At 36.1% G+C, this 13,834-nt stretch overlaps 1 protein-coding gene across 1 annotated transcript in view; it reads right to left on the bottom strand.

Annotated features, from left to right (window-relative positions):
* Positions 1-11,945: 11,945 nt before the first annotated feature.
* Positions 11,946-13,834, bottom strand: part of LOC127859761 (fibrocystin-L-like) — a 65,337-nt gene continuing 63,448 nt past the window's right edge. Inside the window, exon 49 of the mRNA XM_052397268.1 lies at positions 11,946-13,481. Coding sequence (XP_052253228.1) covers positions 12,589-13,481 — 893 coding nt within the window. The 3' untranslated portion in view covers positions 11,946-12,588. The remainder of the gene's footprint in view (positions 13,482-13,834) is intronic.

The raw sequence follows: 13,834 nt of genomic DNA on the forward strand, positions 1-13,834 counted from the left end.
GAAAATGTATTCTCTATGTTTGTTGTCCCCTACCGGTTTCACCGGAGGGAACTAATGGTTTTTAGCTCCACTTGCAAAAGGCCAGCAGGGCTTATGTCGTGGTCCTGTGTCCGTCGTGCGTGCGTGCGTCCGTCCGTGCCTTAACTTTTCCTTTAAACATCTCCTAAACTACTGGTCCAATTCTGATGAAATTTCTCAGAAATTTGACTGAGGTGAACCTCTTTTAAATTTGTTCAAGTTATGCCCCTGGGGTTAAATTTGACCCTGCCCCGGGGGTCACAAAATTGAAAATTTGCTTACTAGTATATAAGACCTATTTTGTGAAAACATTCAAAATCCATGTCCATAATCATTGGGCCTCGGGCTATCAAATTTGGTATGTAGAGACATCTAATAGTCTTCTACCAAATTTGTTCAAATTATGCCCCTGGTGTCAAATTTGACCCTGCCGCGGGGGTCACAAAATTGAACATATGCTTATATAAGGTCTATTTTGTGGAAACTTTACAAATCTTTTCGTCCATAACCATTGGGCCTAAGGCTACCAAATTTTGTATGTAGTGTCATCTTATAGTCCTCTACCAAGTTTATTCAAATGATGCCCCTGGGGTCAAGTTTGACCCTTCCCCATGGGTCACAAAATTGAACATATGCTTAAATAAGGCCTTTTTTGTGAAAACTTAAAAAATCTTGTTGTCCATAACCGTATGGCATAGGGCTACCAAATTTGGTATGTAGTGACGTGGAATAGTTCTCTTTTTAGTTTGTTCAAATAATGCCCCTGGGGTCAAATTTGAAACTGCCCCGGGGGTCACAAAATTGAATATATGCTTATAAAGGGCTTATTTTGTGAAATCTTTAGAAATCTTTCTTGTCCATAACCATTGGGCCTAGGGCTACCAAATTTGGTATGTAGTGACATCTTATAGTCCTCTACCAAGTTTGCATAAATTATGCCCCTGGGGTCAAGTTTGACCCTGCCCGAGGGTCACAAATTGAACATATAAGGCCTTTTTTGTGAAAACTTTAAAAATCTTCCTGTCCATAACTGTATTGCATAGGGCTACCAAATTTGGTATGTAGTGACATGTATTAGTTCTCTTCTTAGTTTGTTTAAATTATGCCCCTGGGGTCAAATTTGAAACTTCCCTGGGGTAACAAAATTGAATATATGCTTATAAAGGGCTTATTTTGTGAAATCTTTAAAAATCATTCTTGTCCATAACCATTGGGCCTAGGGCTACCAAATTTGGTATGTAGTGACATCTTATAGTCCTCTACCAAGTTTGTTCAAATTATGCCCCTGGGGTCAAGTTTGACCCTGCCCCGAGGGTCACAAAATTGAACATATGCTTATATAAGGCCTATTGTGGGAAAACTTTAAAAAATATGTTATTGCCCGTAACCGTCTAATAGTCCTCTCCCAAATTTGTTCAAATTTTATCCCTGGGGTCAAATTTGACCCTGCCCCAGGGGGTTACAAAATTGAACATATGCTTGTAGTAGGCCTATTTATACCCCCATTACTGGTAATGGGGGCTATATAGGAGTCACTTTGTCGGTCTGTCTGTCTCAAAAATTTCATCCGATCTTCACCAAACTTGGTCAGAAGTTGTATCTAGATGATGTCAAGGTCAAGTTTAAATATGGGTCATGTTGGGTAGAAAACAAGGTCATAGGTGCGTTTTAAACCGAAACTTTGTCCGGACTATAACTATGTCATTTATCGTTAAATTTTAAAATGACTTGGTACATTTGTTCACCATCATGGGACGGTGTGTCGCGCGAAAGAAGTACGTCAACATCTCAAAGGTCAAGGTCACACTTGGAGTTCAAAGGTCAAATGCATGTCCGGGCCATAACTTAATCATTTATTGTGAGATTTAAAAATCATTTGGCAAACTTGTTCACCAACATTGGACAGTGTGTCGTGCTCAAGAATTTTGTCGATATCTCCAAGGTCAAGTTCACACTTTGAGTTCAAAGAAAGGTCAAATGCATGTTCGGGCCATAACTTTATGATTTATTGTGAGATTTTAAAATCATTTGGAAACTTTGTTCACCATCATTTGAAGGTATGTCACTTGAAAGAATTACGCTGATATCTCCAAGGTCAAGGTCACACTTTGAGTTCAAAGATAAAAAATTGCCATAAATGAGCTTGTCCGGGCAATAACTATGTCATTCATTGTGAGATTTTAAAATCATTTGGCACATTTGCTCACCATCATTGGACAGTGTGTCGCGCGAAAGAATTACGTTGATATCTCCATGGTCAAGGTCACACTTTAAGTTCAAAGGTCAAAAATTGCCATAAATGAGCTTGTCCGGGCCATAACTACGTTGTTCATTGTGAGATTTTAAAATCATTTGGCACATTTGTTCAGCATCATTGGCCGGTGTGTCATTGGGAAAGAATTACGTCAATATCTCCAAGGTCAAGGTCAAACTTTGAATTCAAAGGTAAAATATGGCCATAAATGAGCTTGTCCAAGCCATAACTATGTTGTTCATTGTGAGATTTTAAAATCATTTGCCACATTTGTTCACCAATATTGGATGGTGTGTCGGGCGAAAGAATTATGTGGATATATCCAAGGTCAAGGTCACACTGTGAGTTCAAAGGTCAAAAATGGCCATAAATGATCTTATCCGGGCCATAACGTTGTCATTCATTGAGAGATTTAAAAATTACTTGGTACATTTGTTCACAATCATTGGACAATGTGTCATGTGAAAGAATTATGTCAATCTCAAGGTCAAGGTCGCACTTGGAATTCAAAAGTGAAAAATGGCCATAAATGAGCTTGACTGAGCCATAACTATGTCATTCATTGTGAGATTTTTAAATGACTGTGTACATTAATTTTGTTCACAGTCATTGGACAGCATGTCATGAGAAAGAATTCAAGAGTTCAAAGGTCAAAATGGCCATAAATAATAATGGCATAATAATTCTTAAAAATCACCATTTAGATGCTCTTGTTTTGTGAAGACAGCTTGCAAAATAGTCTGTGTCAATGCGGCATGTGGGGGTAAACTTTGTCTGTGACAAAGCTCTAGTTTTTGAAAACTTCAAAAATCTTCTGTCCATAACCATTCGGCCTAGAGCTATCAAATTTGGTATGTAGTGAAATCTAATAGTCCTCTACCAAATTTGTTCAAATGTTATCCCTGGGGTCAAATTTGACCCTGCCCCGGGGGTCACAAAATTGAACATATACTTATATAATGCCTATTTTGTGAACTTAAAAAAATTCTTATCCATAACCATTAGGCCTAAGGCTACACAATTTGGTATGTAGTGACATTGTATAGTCCTCTACTTAGTGTGTTCAAATTATGCCCCAGGGGTCATATTTGACCCTGCCCTAGGGGCCACAAAATCAATTATATGCTTATATAGTGCCTATTTTGTGAAAAAAACTTTCTGTCCTTAACCATCAAGCCTTGGGCTATCAAATATGGTATGTAGTGACATCTAATAGTTCTTTACCAAGATTGTTCAAATTATGCCCCTTGGGTCAAATTTGACCCTGCCCAGGTGGGTCACAAAACTGAAGATATGCTTATATGGGGCCTATTTTGTAAAAACTTAAAAAAATCTTTCTGTCCATAACCATTGTGGTTAGGGCTACTAAATATGGTATGTAGTGACATCTAATAAACCTCTACCAAATTTGTTCAAATAATGCCTCTGGGGTCAACTTTGACCCTGCCCCGGGGGGGCAGTAACATCGTATAGTCATCTACTTAGTTTGTTCAAATTATGCCCTTTGGGTCAAATTTGATCCTGACCCGCGGGTTACAAAATTGAACATTATATACGCTTATATCATGTTTATTTTGTTAAAACTTTTAAAAATATTCTTGTTCTTAACAATAGGACCTAGGGCTTCCACATTTTGTATGTACATGTAGTGAGATATAGTAGTCCTCTACAAAGTTTGCTCAAATTATTCCCCTGGGGTTAAATTTGACCCAGCCCAGGGGGTCACAAAAGTGTACATGTGCTTAAATAGGGCCTATATTTAAGTATTTGCACATGCTGAGAATATTTGTTTCAGCCTTTTTTTTCAGCAGTGGAGCGATAGAGGGCCATCATGGCCCTATTGTTGCTCTGTGTGTCTGTGAGTCAGTCAGTCTGTCACACTTTTCTGGATCCTGCGATAACTTTAAAAGTTCTTCATATTTTTGCATGGAACTTAAAACATAAACAGATTGCAATATGGACATTATGCACGTCATTTCATTTTCTTCCTACATAAAAAATTTTGGTTGCTATGGCAACAAATATTTATTTAAAACAAGGGCTGTTTGTAAAACACGCATGCCCCCCAATTTGGCTGTCCATTGTAGTGGCAGCCAGGTTACAGTGACCTTTGACCTAGTGACCTAGAAATCAATAAGAGTCATCTGCCAGTCATGATCAATGTTTCTGTGAAGTTTCATGATCCTAGGCCTAAGCGTTCTTTAGTTATCATCAGGAAACCATTTTACTGTTTCTAGTCAATGTGACCTTGACCTTTGACCTAGTGACCTGAAAATCAACAGGGGTCATCTGCCAGTCATGATAAATATTCCTATGAAGTTTCATGATCCTAGGCCTTAGCGTTCTTGAGTTATCATCAGGAAACCATTTTACTGTATCGAGTCACCGTGACCTTTGACCTAGTGACCTAAAATCAATAGGGGTCATCTGCCAGTCATGATCAATGTTCCTATAAAGTATCATCATCTTAGGAATATGCGGTCTTGAGTTATCATCCAGAATCCATTTTACTATTTCGAGTCACCTTGACCTTTGACCTAGTGACCTGAAAATCATTAGGGGTCATGTGCCAGTCATGATCAATGTACCTATGAAATTTCATGATCGTAGGTGTAAGCGTTCTTGAGTTAACGTCCGGAAAGCCATTTTACTGTTTCAAGTCACCATGACCTTGACCTTTGACCTATTGACCTGAAAATCTATAGGGTCATCTGCCAGTCATGATCATTGTATCTTTGAAGTTTCATGATCCTAGGCGTAAGCGTTCTTGAGTTATCATCCAGAAACCATTTTACTGTTTCTAGTCACCGTGACCTTTGACCTAGTGACATGAAAATCAATAGGGGTCATCTGTCAGTCATGATCAATGCACCTATGAAGTTTCATGATCCTAGGTGTAAGCGTTCTTGAGTTATCATCCGGAAACCATTTGGTGAACGGACCGACCGACATGTGCAAAACAATATACCCCCTGTTTTTCGAAGGGGAGCATAAAAATTCTGACAATGGTGGAGCCGGTAGGGGACATATATTGCTTGGCAATAGTCTTGTTTAATTTTAATCACCTGGTGACTTAAAGCGAGTTTATACCATTTTTATATTTGTTGAATTGTAATATATTGATACAAATATGTTGTAATAACACACAATATGCAAGAAAATTGATACATTTGAGACGAATTTCATAAAATGCAGCAAATACAAATTAGCGCCCCGAGCCGATTGTGACGAAGATAATTCATACATATTTTCCTACAATAACAGATGCATTCGTCTTTTTAGTAAGTGTTCGTGTGTCGTTTGATTCGATATCACTGCAGGAATTTCAAATGAACCGTTATACTAAATTTAGATTCACATCGTACATACATAATATACATGCTGGCGAATTTGGCTGTACAGCCCTTTTTTATTTCAGAATTAAATATCTGGCTTATTTAGCATTTTTCGACACATGTTCTTCTTAACTTTTATTTTAGTTGATATTGAAATATATGTATAACAAGTTTTTCACACAATTTATATTAATTAATAAATATTTGACAAGATCGTATATACCCGCTTTAAAATTGTTATCCATTTACTTGTATACATTAATAAAACTTATTCCAATTTGTTATATGCTAACTTGCTGGAACATAGGCCTGTAAGTCTTGCGTGCACACGTTCTCTAGCCCCAAATCAAAACCACCCTTAAGACTGAATTTCGTTAATTTTACTGCCAACATAAGGATTTAACTGAGTAATAAACAGATGCAAGTAAACATGAATACTTTTTTGAAGAGACACGGTTTATCTCGTAGAGTAAAATATAATTTTATTTGCATTATAACCGGATACAGAACTTTGCCATGCAGTTAACTGTATATTTTCTTTTATTTACTGTGTTGTTAATCTCCCCCAAAGGCCGATGAATATAGAATTTGGATTGTCTGTCTGTCCGCCATCTATCTCACAGATGGTTTTGTCGGGGGATATCAATTCAACAAATTCGCTTGTTTCCAGTTAGGAGGGGAGAGGATATTGTGGTATAGTTTTATTCTTAAATTGCCAAATAGCTTGCTATCGGGTAACTTGCTGGTTTAATTTTATTAAACTTGAAATAAATATTTATCAGACAGTGATGCATATAAACAGTACTGAGCAACAACTGTATCTAAAAATAAATTGCTTCAATAAGAATAGTTAAAAATGACCCACATCCAAACAGCAAAATCTATAGTTTTGTTATGGTCCACTTAGTTTAGTTTAAAATTATTTATTTAGCTTGATTGCATCAAAAGCGAGAGGTTTACCGGTATTTGAAATGCTCTTAAGTCTGTTTCCTGGGACTAGAACCATTACTTTATGTGTATGAGGGAGAACTACATGTAAAGAACACTCCCACAATGAGGATGGAACCCATGACCACCCGGTCGCTGGGTCGACACAATGCCCACTACCCCAATGTGACCTTTAGTCAATTTATGGGACTGCATAAGGGTTGAATGCCATCAAGGTAATCGACTAGAAAAGTCCAACCAATTAGTCAGTGATAAAATCATTTTGGTATAAATGTCAGAATGCTTTCAAATTTACTGCATTCACCATAGATGGCTGTCTGTTTGTCCATCTGTCTGATACAAACTTGTTCGATTTACTGCATTCACCATGGATAGCTGTCTATTTGTCCGCCTGTCTGATTCAAACTTGTCCGATTTACTGCATTCACCATTGATGGCTGTCTGTTTGTCCGTCTGTCTGATACAAACTTGTCCGATTTGCTGCATTCACCATGGATGGCTGTCTGTTTGTCCATCTGTCTGATACAAACTTGTCCGAATTACTGCATTCACCATGGATGTCTGTCTATTTGTCCGACTGTCTGATACAAACTTGTCCGATTTACTGCATTCACCATGGATGGCTGTCTGTTTGTCCTGATACAAACTTGTCCGATTTACTGCATTCACCATGGATGGCTGTCTGTTTGTCCATCTGTCTGATACAAACTTGTCCGCTTTACTGCAGTCACCATGGATGGCTGTCTGTTTGTTCGTCTGTCACAATGTACTAATCAACTTGAAAACACACTCATTCAAATGCATGCATTGTTCCATGTGAAATGTAGTTGTGCATTTGCAAATGAAAAAGTATATGATTTTGACATTGAATTGAATATAATACATCAAAATATATCAAAACCACATGCAAATATTTTTTATTGCTTATTTATTAGACAGCTAAACGCAGAAAGACAAAGATTAACATGATGTGAAATAGAACTTAAAAGTAAAGAACACGTCAAGTTGATACTATAATACATAACATTCATCTAATTTATGAATCACAGACAAGAAATTGCATATGTTTTGCACAGGCGTCTAAAAAACCTTAGAAGATTGACAGATAACATAAAGATAAGCATTTGATAGTAATTAAAAGAACAGCAAAATCGTTAAAACTGTTTGTAAATATTATTCACTGTAAATATATACTGCCACCACACAGTTAATTCCGATATCCAAAACTACTGTTTGGGAACTGTCTCGTCAGCGATTTTGGAGACTATTGGGTAGTAATACATTATTTGTAAGACATCATTCGTAAAATTCAGATCTGTAATTTACAACAGAACAAACATAAGAACGATATAAATTAGTTTAGAAAAACACTTAAAGATTATCACACAACGTACAGCAGTAGAAAATCTGTGACATTCATTATAACACAGAGTCTTAGGCAGTCTTAACATTTCTAAAATGACTATTACCACAAAACAGACTTGAGCATGATGAAATTGCTTATTTTATTAGTAATACAAGCTGGTGTATATAAAAATATCTTATGAAAATCAAATGTAATGAATAATTTGTTCAATAAAATTTACTCATTAGATACATTTTATAAACCAAATGTGGAGACGGATTTTTGTATCACAGATTGCTTTCAATCCATTAGGCTACTGAAATATATTTACAGGATTGATTTATTATCACAGCTTATCTACTAAAATCTCCATTTTGGTCTCTCCCCAGTGCTCGCCACCTTTCTGGGTATGGGCCAAGCCGTCCTGCCAACCTCTGACCCCACAACCCTCTTTGCTGACGGCCAGACGGGTGGTTGTCCTACAGGGGTCATGCCACTGTCGGCTCCCGACTCAGAACTCAAGCTGACACTGAATGGGGACCAGGCACGCTTTTCTTCTGTCTCCTTTGACAGGGTAGTAGCCTCGGGGGCATGGCCAAGATCAAACTTTTTCCCGTTTGCAAAAAGCAAATCCTCGATCGTCATTTGGCTTTTCCATGCAACACCATTTTCTGCAAAACAATATATACAATAATAATTAATTATAAGCAAGTTAAGCACTAAACATCATTAGTTGTAGTAGTTTTTCAGTAAAGTGCCGATATTTTGCACGGCAGTTGAGTTTTTTCCACTACCCATTTCACCATTCTATGTGCTCCCTGTATCCTGTTTTGCTACCGTTCGTCATAGAAGGTCAAGACATTCAGTCTTTGCAGTGCAAACCTGAGTTTCTTGTGAATGAAAAATGGCATAATTCTGCTAAATTGCAGGTCAGAGTTACCGATATGGGTCTTTGCAAGGGATCAAGCATGATTGCAAAAAACTCGCATGGATTTCAAAATAATATCTTAAGTAGTTACAAAGACAGGTATTTGTTGAATGTACAAAAAACTCGCATGAATTTCAAAAGAATATCTTAAGTAGTTACAAAGACAGGTATTTGTTAAATGCAAACCATAATCTAAATTCCTTCTTGCCTGCAAACATTAACCTGAATTTGCAAAGTACAAAATAGGGCATAAAGGAATGTCACTGTCATAGGTCTTTGTCAGCGACTGTTTATAAAGGCCCTGAATACATATGTAAATTGTTATGCCCAAAGAGAGTGTATGCACTTGTCTGTGTGTCTCTATGTATGTCTATACTCCAAAAGCTTGTGTTTTCAACTTCTTTTCAGGTACTTGATGAAATTCTTTCAAACAATCAAGGTTGAATTACCTTAATGCTGCCCTTACTGTGTGTTGGACGTAAGGAAAGGAAATTTAGGCTACAACGTGTTTCAGCAGAATTATGGGCCTTTATCTGTTTTCCATCACCTGAAGCTTGCGTTTTAAGAACTCTTTAATTACTTGGAGTATATCGCTGAAACTTTTACAGTTGAACGACCTTACAGTGAAGTAAGAAGCTTGGAGGCATTAGAGACTATTGCCTGTTTTTTCACTATATAATATGCCATAAAAAAATTCGAGTTTTTAACTCCTCTTTAACTACAGGCTTAATCAACCTCAAGCTTTCACATATGAATAACCTTAATGTGCATATGATTGTAAAAAAAGGAAATTTGGCTGTTGCAAATTATTTTTGCAGAGTGAATCTTTAATCAAATTTCACTTTTGAATGACCTAAATGTGTATAGATTATCAGAAATAAAGGAATTATGGCTGTGACCAGTATTGGCTGAATTATGGCCATTCATCTTCTATCCACTGAAGTGTCAAAACATGCATTGGGTGGGTAAATCAGTGTCTGTGACACATGTCTATTTATTAAAATATCTGCATCAGATATAGAGATATGATGGTGTTGCAAGCAAAAACTAACCTTAATTCAAAGGGGCATAATTCTACTGAATTGCATGGCAGTTTAATGTAAATTGGTTCGTGATATCACACAATCTCCCCATACATATGTCTGATGTTTCTATTCAATACTTGTAATTGAAACATCAATATGGAATTTTGTAATTGAAACATCAATATGGAATTTTGTAATTAAAACATCAATATGGAATTTTGAAATTGAAACACCAATATGGAATTTGGTAATTGGAACATCAATAAGGAATTTTGTTATTGAAACACCAATATGGAATTTTGTAATTGAAACATCAATATGGAATTTTGTAATTGAAACACCAATATGGAATTTTGTAATTGAAACATCAATATGTAATTTTGTTATTGAAACATCAATATGTGATTTTGTAATTGAAACACCAATATGGAATTTTTGCAAGCAAACTTGAGACACAGCTTTATGCAGATGTTGACAAATGGGCAAGTTGTATAACTGAATTGGATGCAAACAAGTATTTAATAATTAGTATTGTTTAACTAGATGGCTGTCTGCAACATGTCAAACCAATTGTCAATAATGTTTGTAATTATTTTTATTTAACAATCTAAAACTGTTTGACCTTAGGCCTTTAGTGTGACCTTGACAATTGCCCAAGCAGCCACACACGCTTTCCACAGGGTGAACATTTGTTTTGTAAATTATTTTAAATGTGCATATTGAATGACAAAGTTACAGTCTACAATAGCCGTTTTATGTTTTTAAAGATAACATTTCACCTTTTCAAGTGACCTTGACATTTTGGGTAAGGAGCTTGTATTACAGGCAACACGTTGTATTGCAATAGTGAATACATGTATATGGATAAGTTATTTTGAACTGCATAAATAATAAACAAGAGCTGTCTCCATTAGAAGACATATGACCCCGAAAAACGCTTTTTCGAAACCTAAACGTAGATTTCGAAAACTTAACGCGGACCCTAAGTTCAGGGTCAATGGGGTCAAAATGTGTGTGTGTGTATGGAAAGGCCTTGTCCATATACACATGCATACCAAATATGAAGGTTACATCTGAAGCGACATAGAAGTTATGAGCATTTTTTCGAAACCTATATGCAAAAGTGTGACGGAAAGACAGATGGACAGACGGACAGTGTGATCACTATATGCCCTCCTTCGGGGGCATAAAAAGAAACAGTCCCAACAAGTTTGTACGCACATACACACGTTCACACACATGCCTGTACTCGCACAAACTCGACCATTGCAATAATGAGCTTCCAACAAGCCGGTTCAACAGAAATGATGACAAAATTGAATTTTGAAAAAATGTAGCTTAGTCTTATGCTATTCTTATAAACCTGATTAAGCTTATAATCACATGCCTTCTAGTATGTATTACTTATAAATAATACCATGCAAACCTAACAACTGTTTGAAATACCCACCATTTTTATAAAAACCTTCAATTACCCAGTAATTATAACTGCATTTTTTTCTGAACTTTAATGAATATGTTCAACAAAGGAAAGGCCCTTCATATACTAATACACTGAAACAATTACACAAATAGATCACAACATCAAGATGTCCGTCTTAAAAACATTCAATAAATTAATGCAACACTACTTATTGAGGGAAATCGTTTGCATACATATCCATGAATACTTTAGTTCAGTAATTGTATTAAATGTCATGGTATCTTTTTCATGTCTTTCTTGTATAAAACACATTTTTCATAAATAATCATTTTGTAACCTATAAAGACTGAAAGCCGTTGAGTTGTTTTTTACAACTGCACATAGGCTTGCTAAGTCTACATCCTCTCTGACAATAATAAACAAAACACTCTGTAAAATCAGTTATAATTTATAATAAAAAAAATCATATTATAAAGCTATAAAAATAGTAAAATATGAAAAAACTGTTTTTTTAATCTTTTTATAATTAATTGATTATCACGTTTTATTTGACCATTTTAGGAATGGTAAGTTAAACTCCAGATTAAAGCAGTTACACTAGAGTCTTTTTTTCTTGGACATAAATTGGAAAAATAAAAGTAAACAAATACTTTTGTGCAATTTAATGTTTATCAAACAACATATGTGAAGAACACACATTTAAGCATGAATACTTTTTATCAAAAACTTCTGAAATAAAAGGTATAGTTTCTGCTAAAGATCAAGAAGAGTAATAATGATATCACACTGGTGTTAGAAAGTTTAAACGAAAAAATGAGTTAACAATTGTGAACATGTTACAATTGATTAAATAACAAATACCGTAAAATAACTTATATCAAGGCATAAAAACTTACCATACTTAAATGATGTTGTACTTAAACAACTTTGCAAAAATTAAAAGAAAATAATTGTTTATTATACAGATTATAAAAAAGATAAGTTTCAAGTCCAATTTAAATATATTCATTAAATAAATAGGGTCTATTAAACAACGTTTTACTTTCACAATACTTAATGGAGCTAGACTGTAGTAGATTTCACAAAAGTAATACCACTTTATATTTTCATTATTAATTTACTCTACAGAGATATTACAAATATGGAATTCATTAAAGAATACAAGTCATTGGGAAAAAAAGGTAATAATAAAACATTTATATGATCACACACTAAAAAAAGGTAACTAAAACAACAAGGTAATAAAACATGATTCCAAATTAAGACCAAACAAACAAAATTGAAACAGAAGCACATTTATATGATCACACACTTAAAAGTCGGTGCTCACATGATCGATCGGAGCCAGAGGACTTTCTTTTTCATGAAATGGTGAATGGGGTCGACAAACCATAGGGGAAGATGACCTTGAAATCTGGCCACTTGTTGGGCTTCCCTTTGGAGCGGTAAGCACAGTACGTGCTAGTGGTGAGGCAGAACCTGCGTTCACAATTGGCCTAGCAGACACAAGAACTTTCTGCTGGGCAGCTTTACTCTGGGTCGGGTCATTCTTTGCATAGGGACTCAATGCCAGGTCATTTGTGGTGGACGTTTTACGCACTGGACCAGAATGTTTGACAACGTTTGTCTTTGAAGGTTTGTATGTCGATGTGGCATACACACTGGCTGCTGTGGACTTGAAAGTTGGGGCTGTCCTTGTCATGGAATTGTAAGCATCATTAAAGGTTTGATTCACGCCTGGAGACGAAACAGACTCCTCGTTTTCTACTTTACCAAGGTCACCGAGCCTTTTCTCTAGATCCTCGGCAGGTGCAGGTGATTGGTTTCGAATCTCTAACCTTCGGGTGGAAAAACAGGGCAGATCATCAGACTTGTAACCCTCCTTCTCAGTAATGAAGGCAACGTTCCTGCTGTGCAATCTAGGACTTAAGTACAGCGGGTTATTATTGCCTGCCTTGTCAAGACTGGCTTCCCCAACAGCATTATGGGTGTGAAGTAGGGGGCTTGAATTAACAGGGAGAGCCTCATTGTTCTTTGAAGGTTGTGACACCTGGATCCTTGACGGTCTTGTGGTTGTCTCAGGGGTCTGAGGAAGAGGCTCTTTCCTTGGTGTCTCTGCAAACTTCAGACTGTCAAACGACTTTTCTGTCCTGAAGAGGTAGTTTCCTAAGGGCTTCTCAGTCTCTCTTGAACCCAAGTAGGAGACTGCAACAAAGGTAACAATGGATCATTAGGTCCATGCAATTATTTGGAAAGACTATTCAATTATGACAAATACTGGTATTGTTTAAAATATTTATTTTGAAAAAGCAATTACTGACAACTATGTGGTAACACTCAAATTTACAGTGTGCAATTGAATGGTATTTTTGTTCATTATTATTCTAAAAACAATATTTAAAACTTAGAATATATTAAAAGTATATTTTATGTATTGAAATAAATGTTTAAAAAAATACCTGTGCTGGGAAGATGGAGGGTAAGCATTCTTCGGTGCACATGAAAGTTGTGCAAAAAATCACAAAAGTGCAAAATGTGAGATTCAGTGCATGTGGCAT

This window comes from Dreissena polymorpha, chromosome 15 (genome assembly GCF_020536995.1).
Source record: "Dreissena polymorpha isolate Duluth1 chromosome 15, UMN_Dpol_1.0, whole genome shotgun sequence".
NCBI lineage: Eukaryota > Metazoa > Mollusca > Bivalvia > Myida > Dreissenidae > Dreissena > Dreissena polymorpha.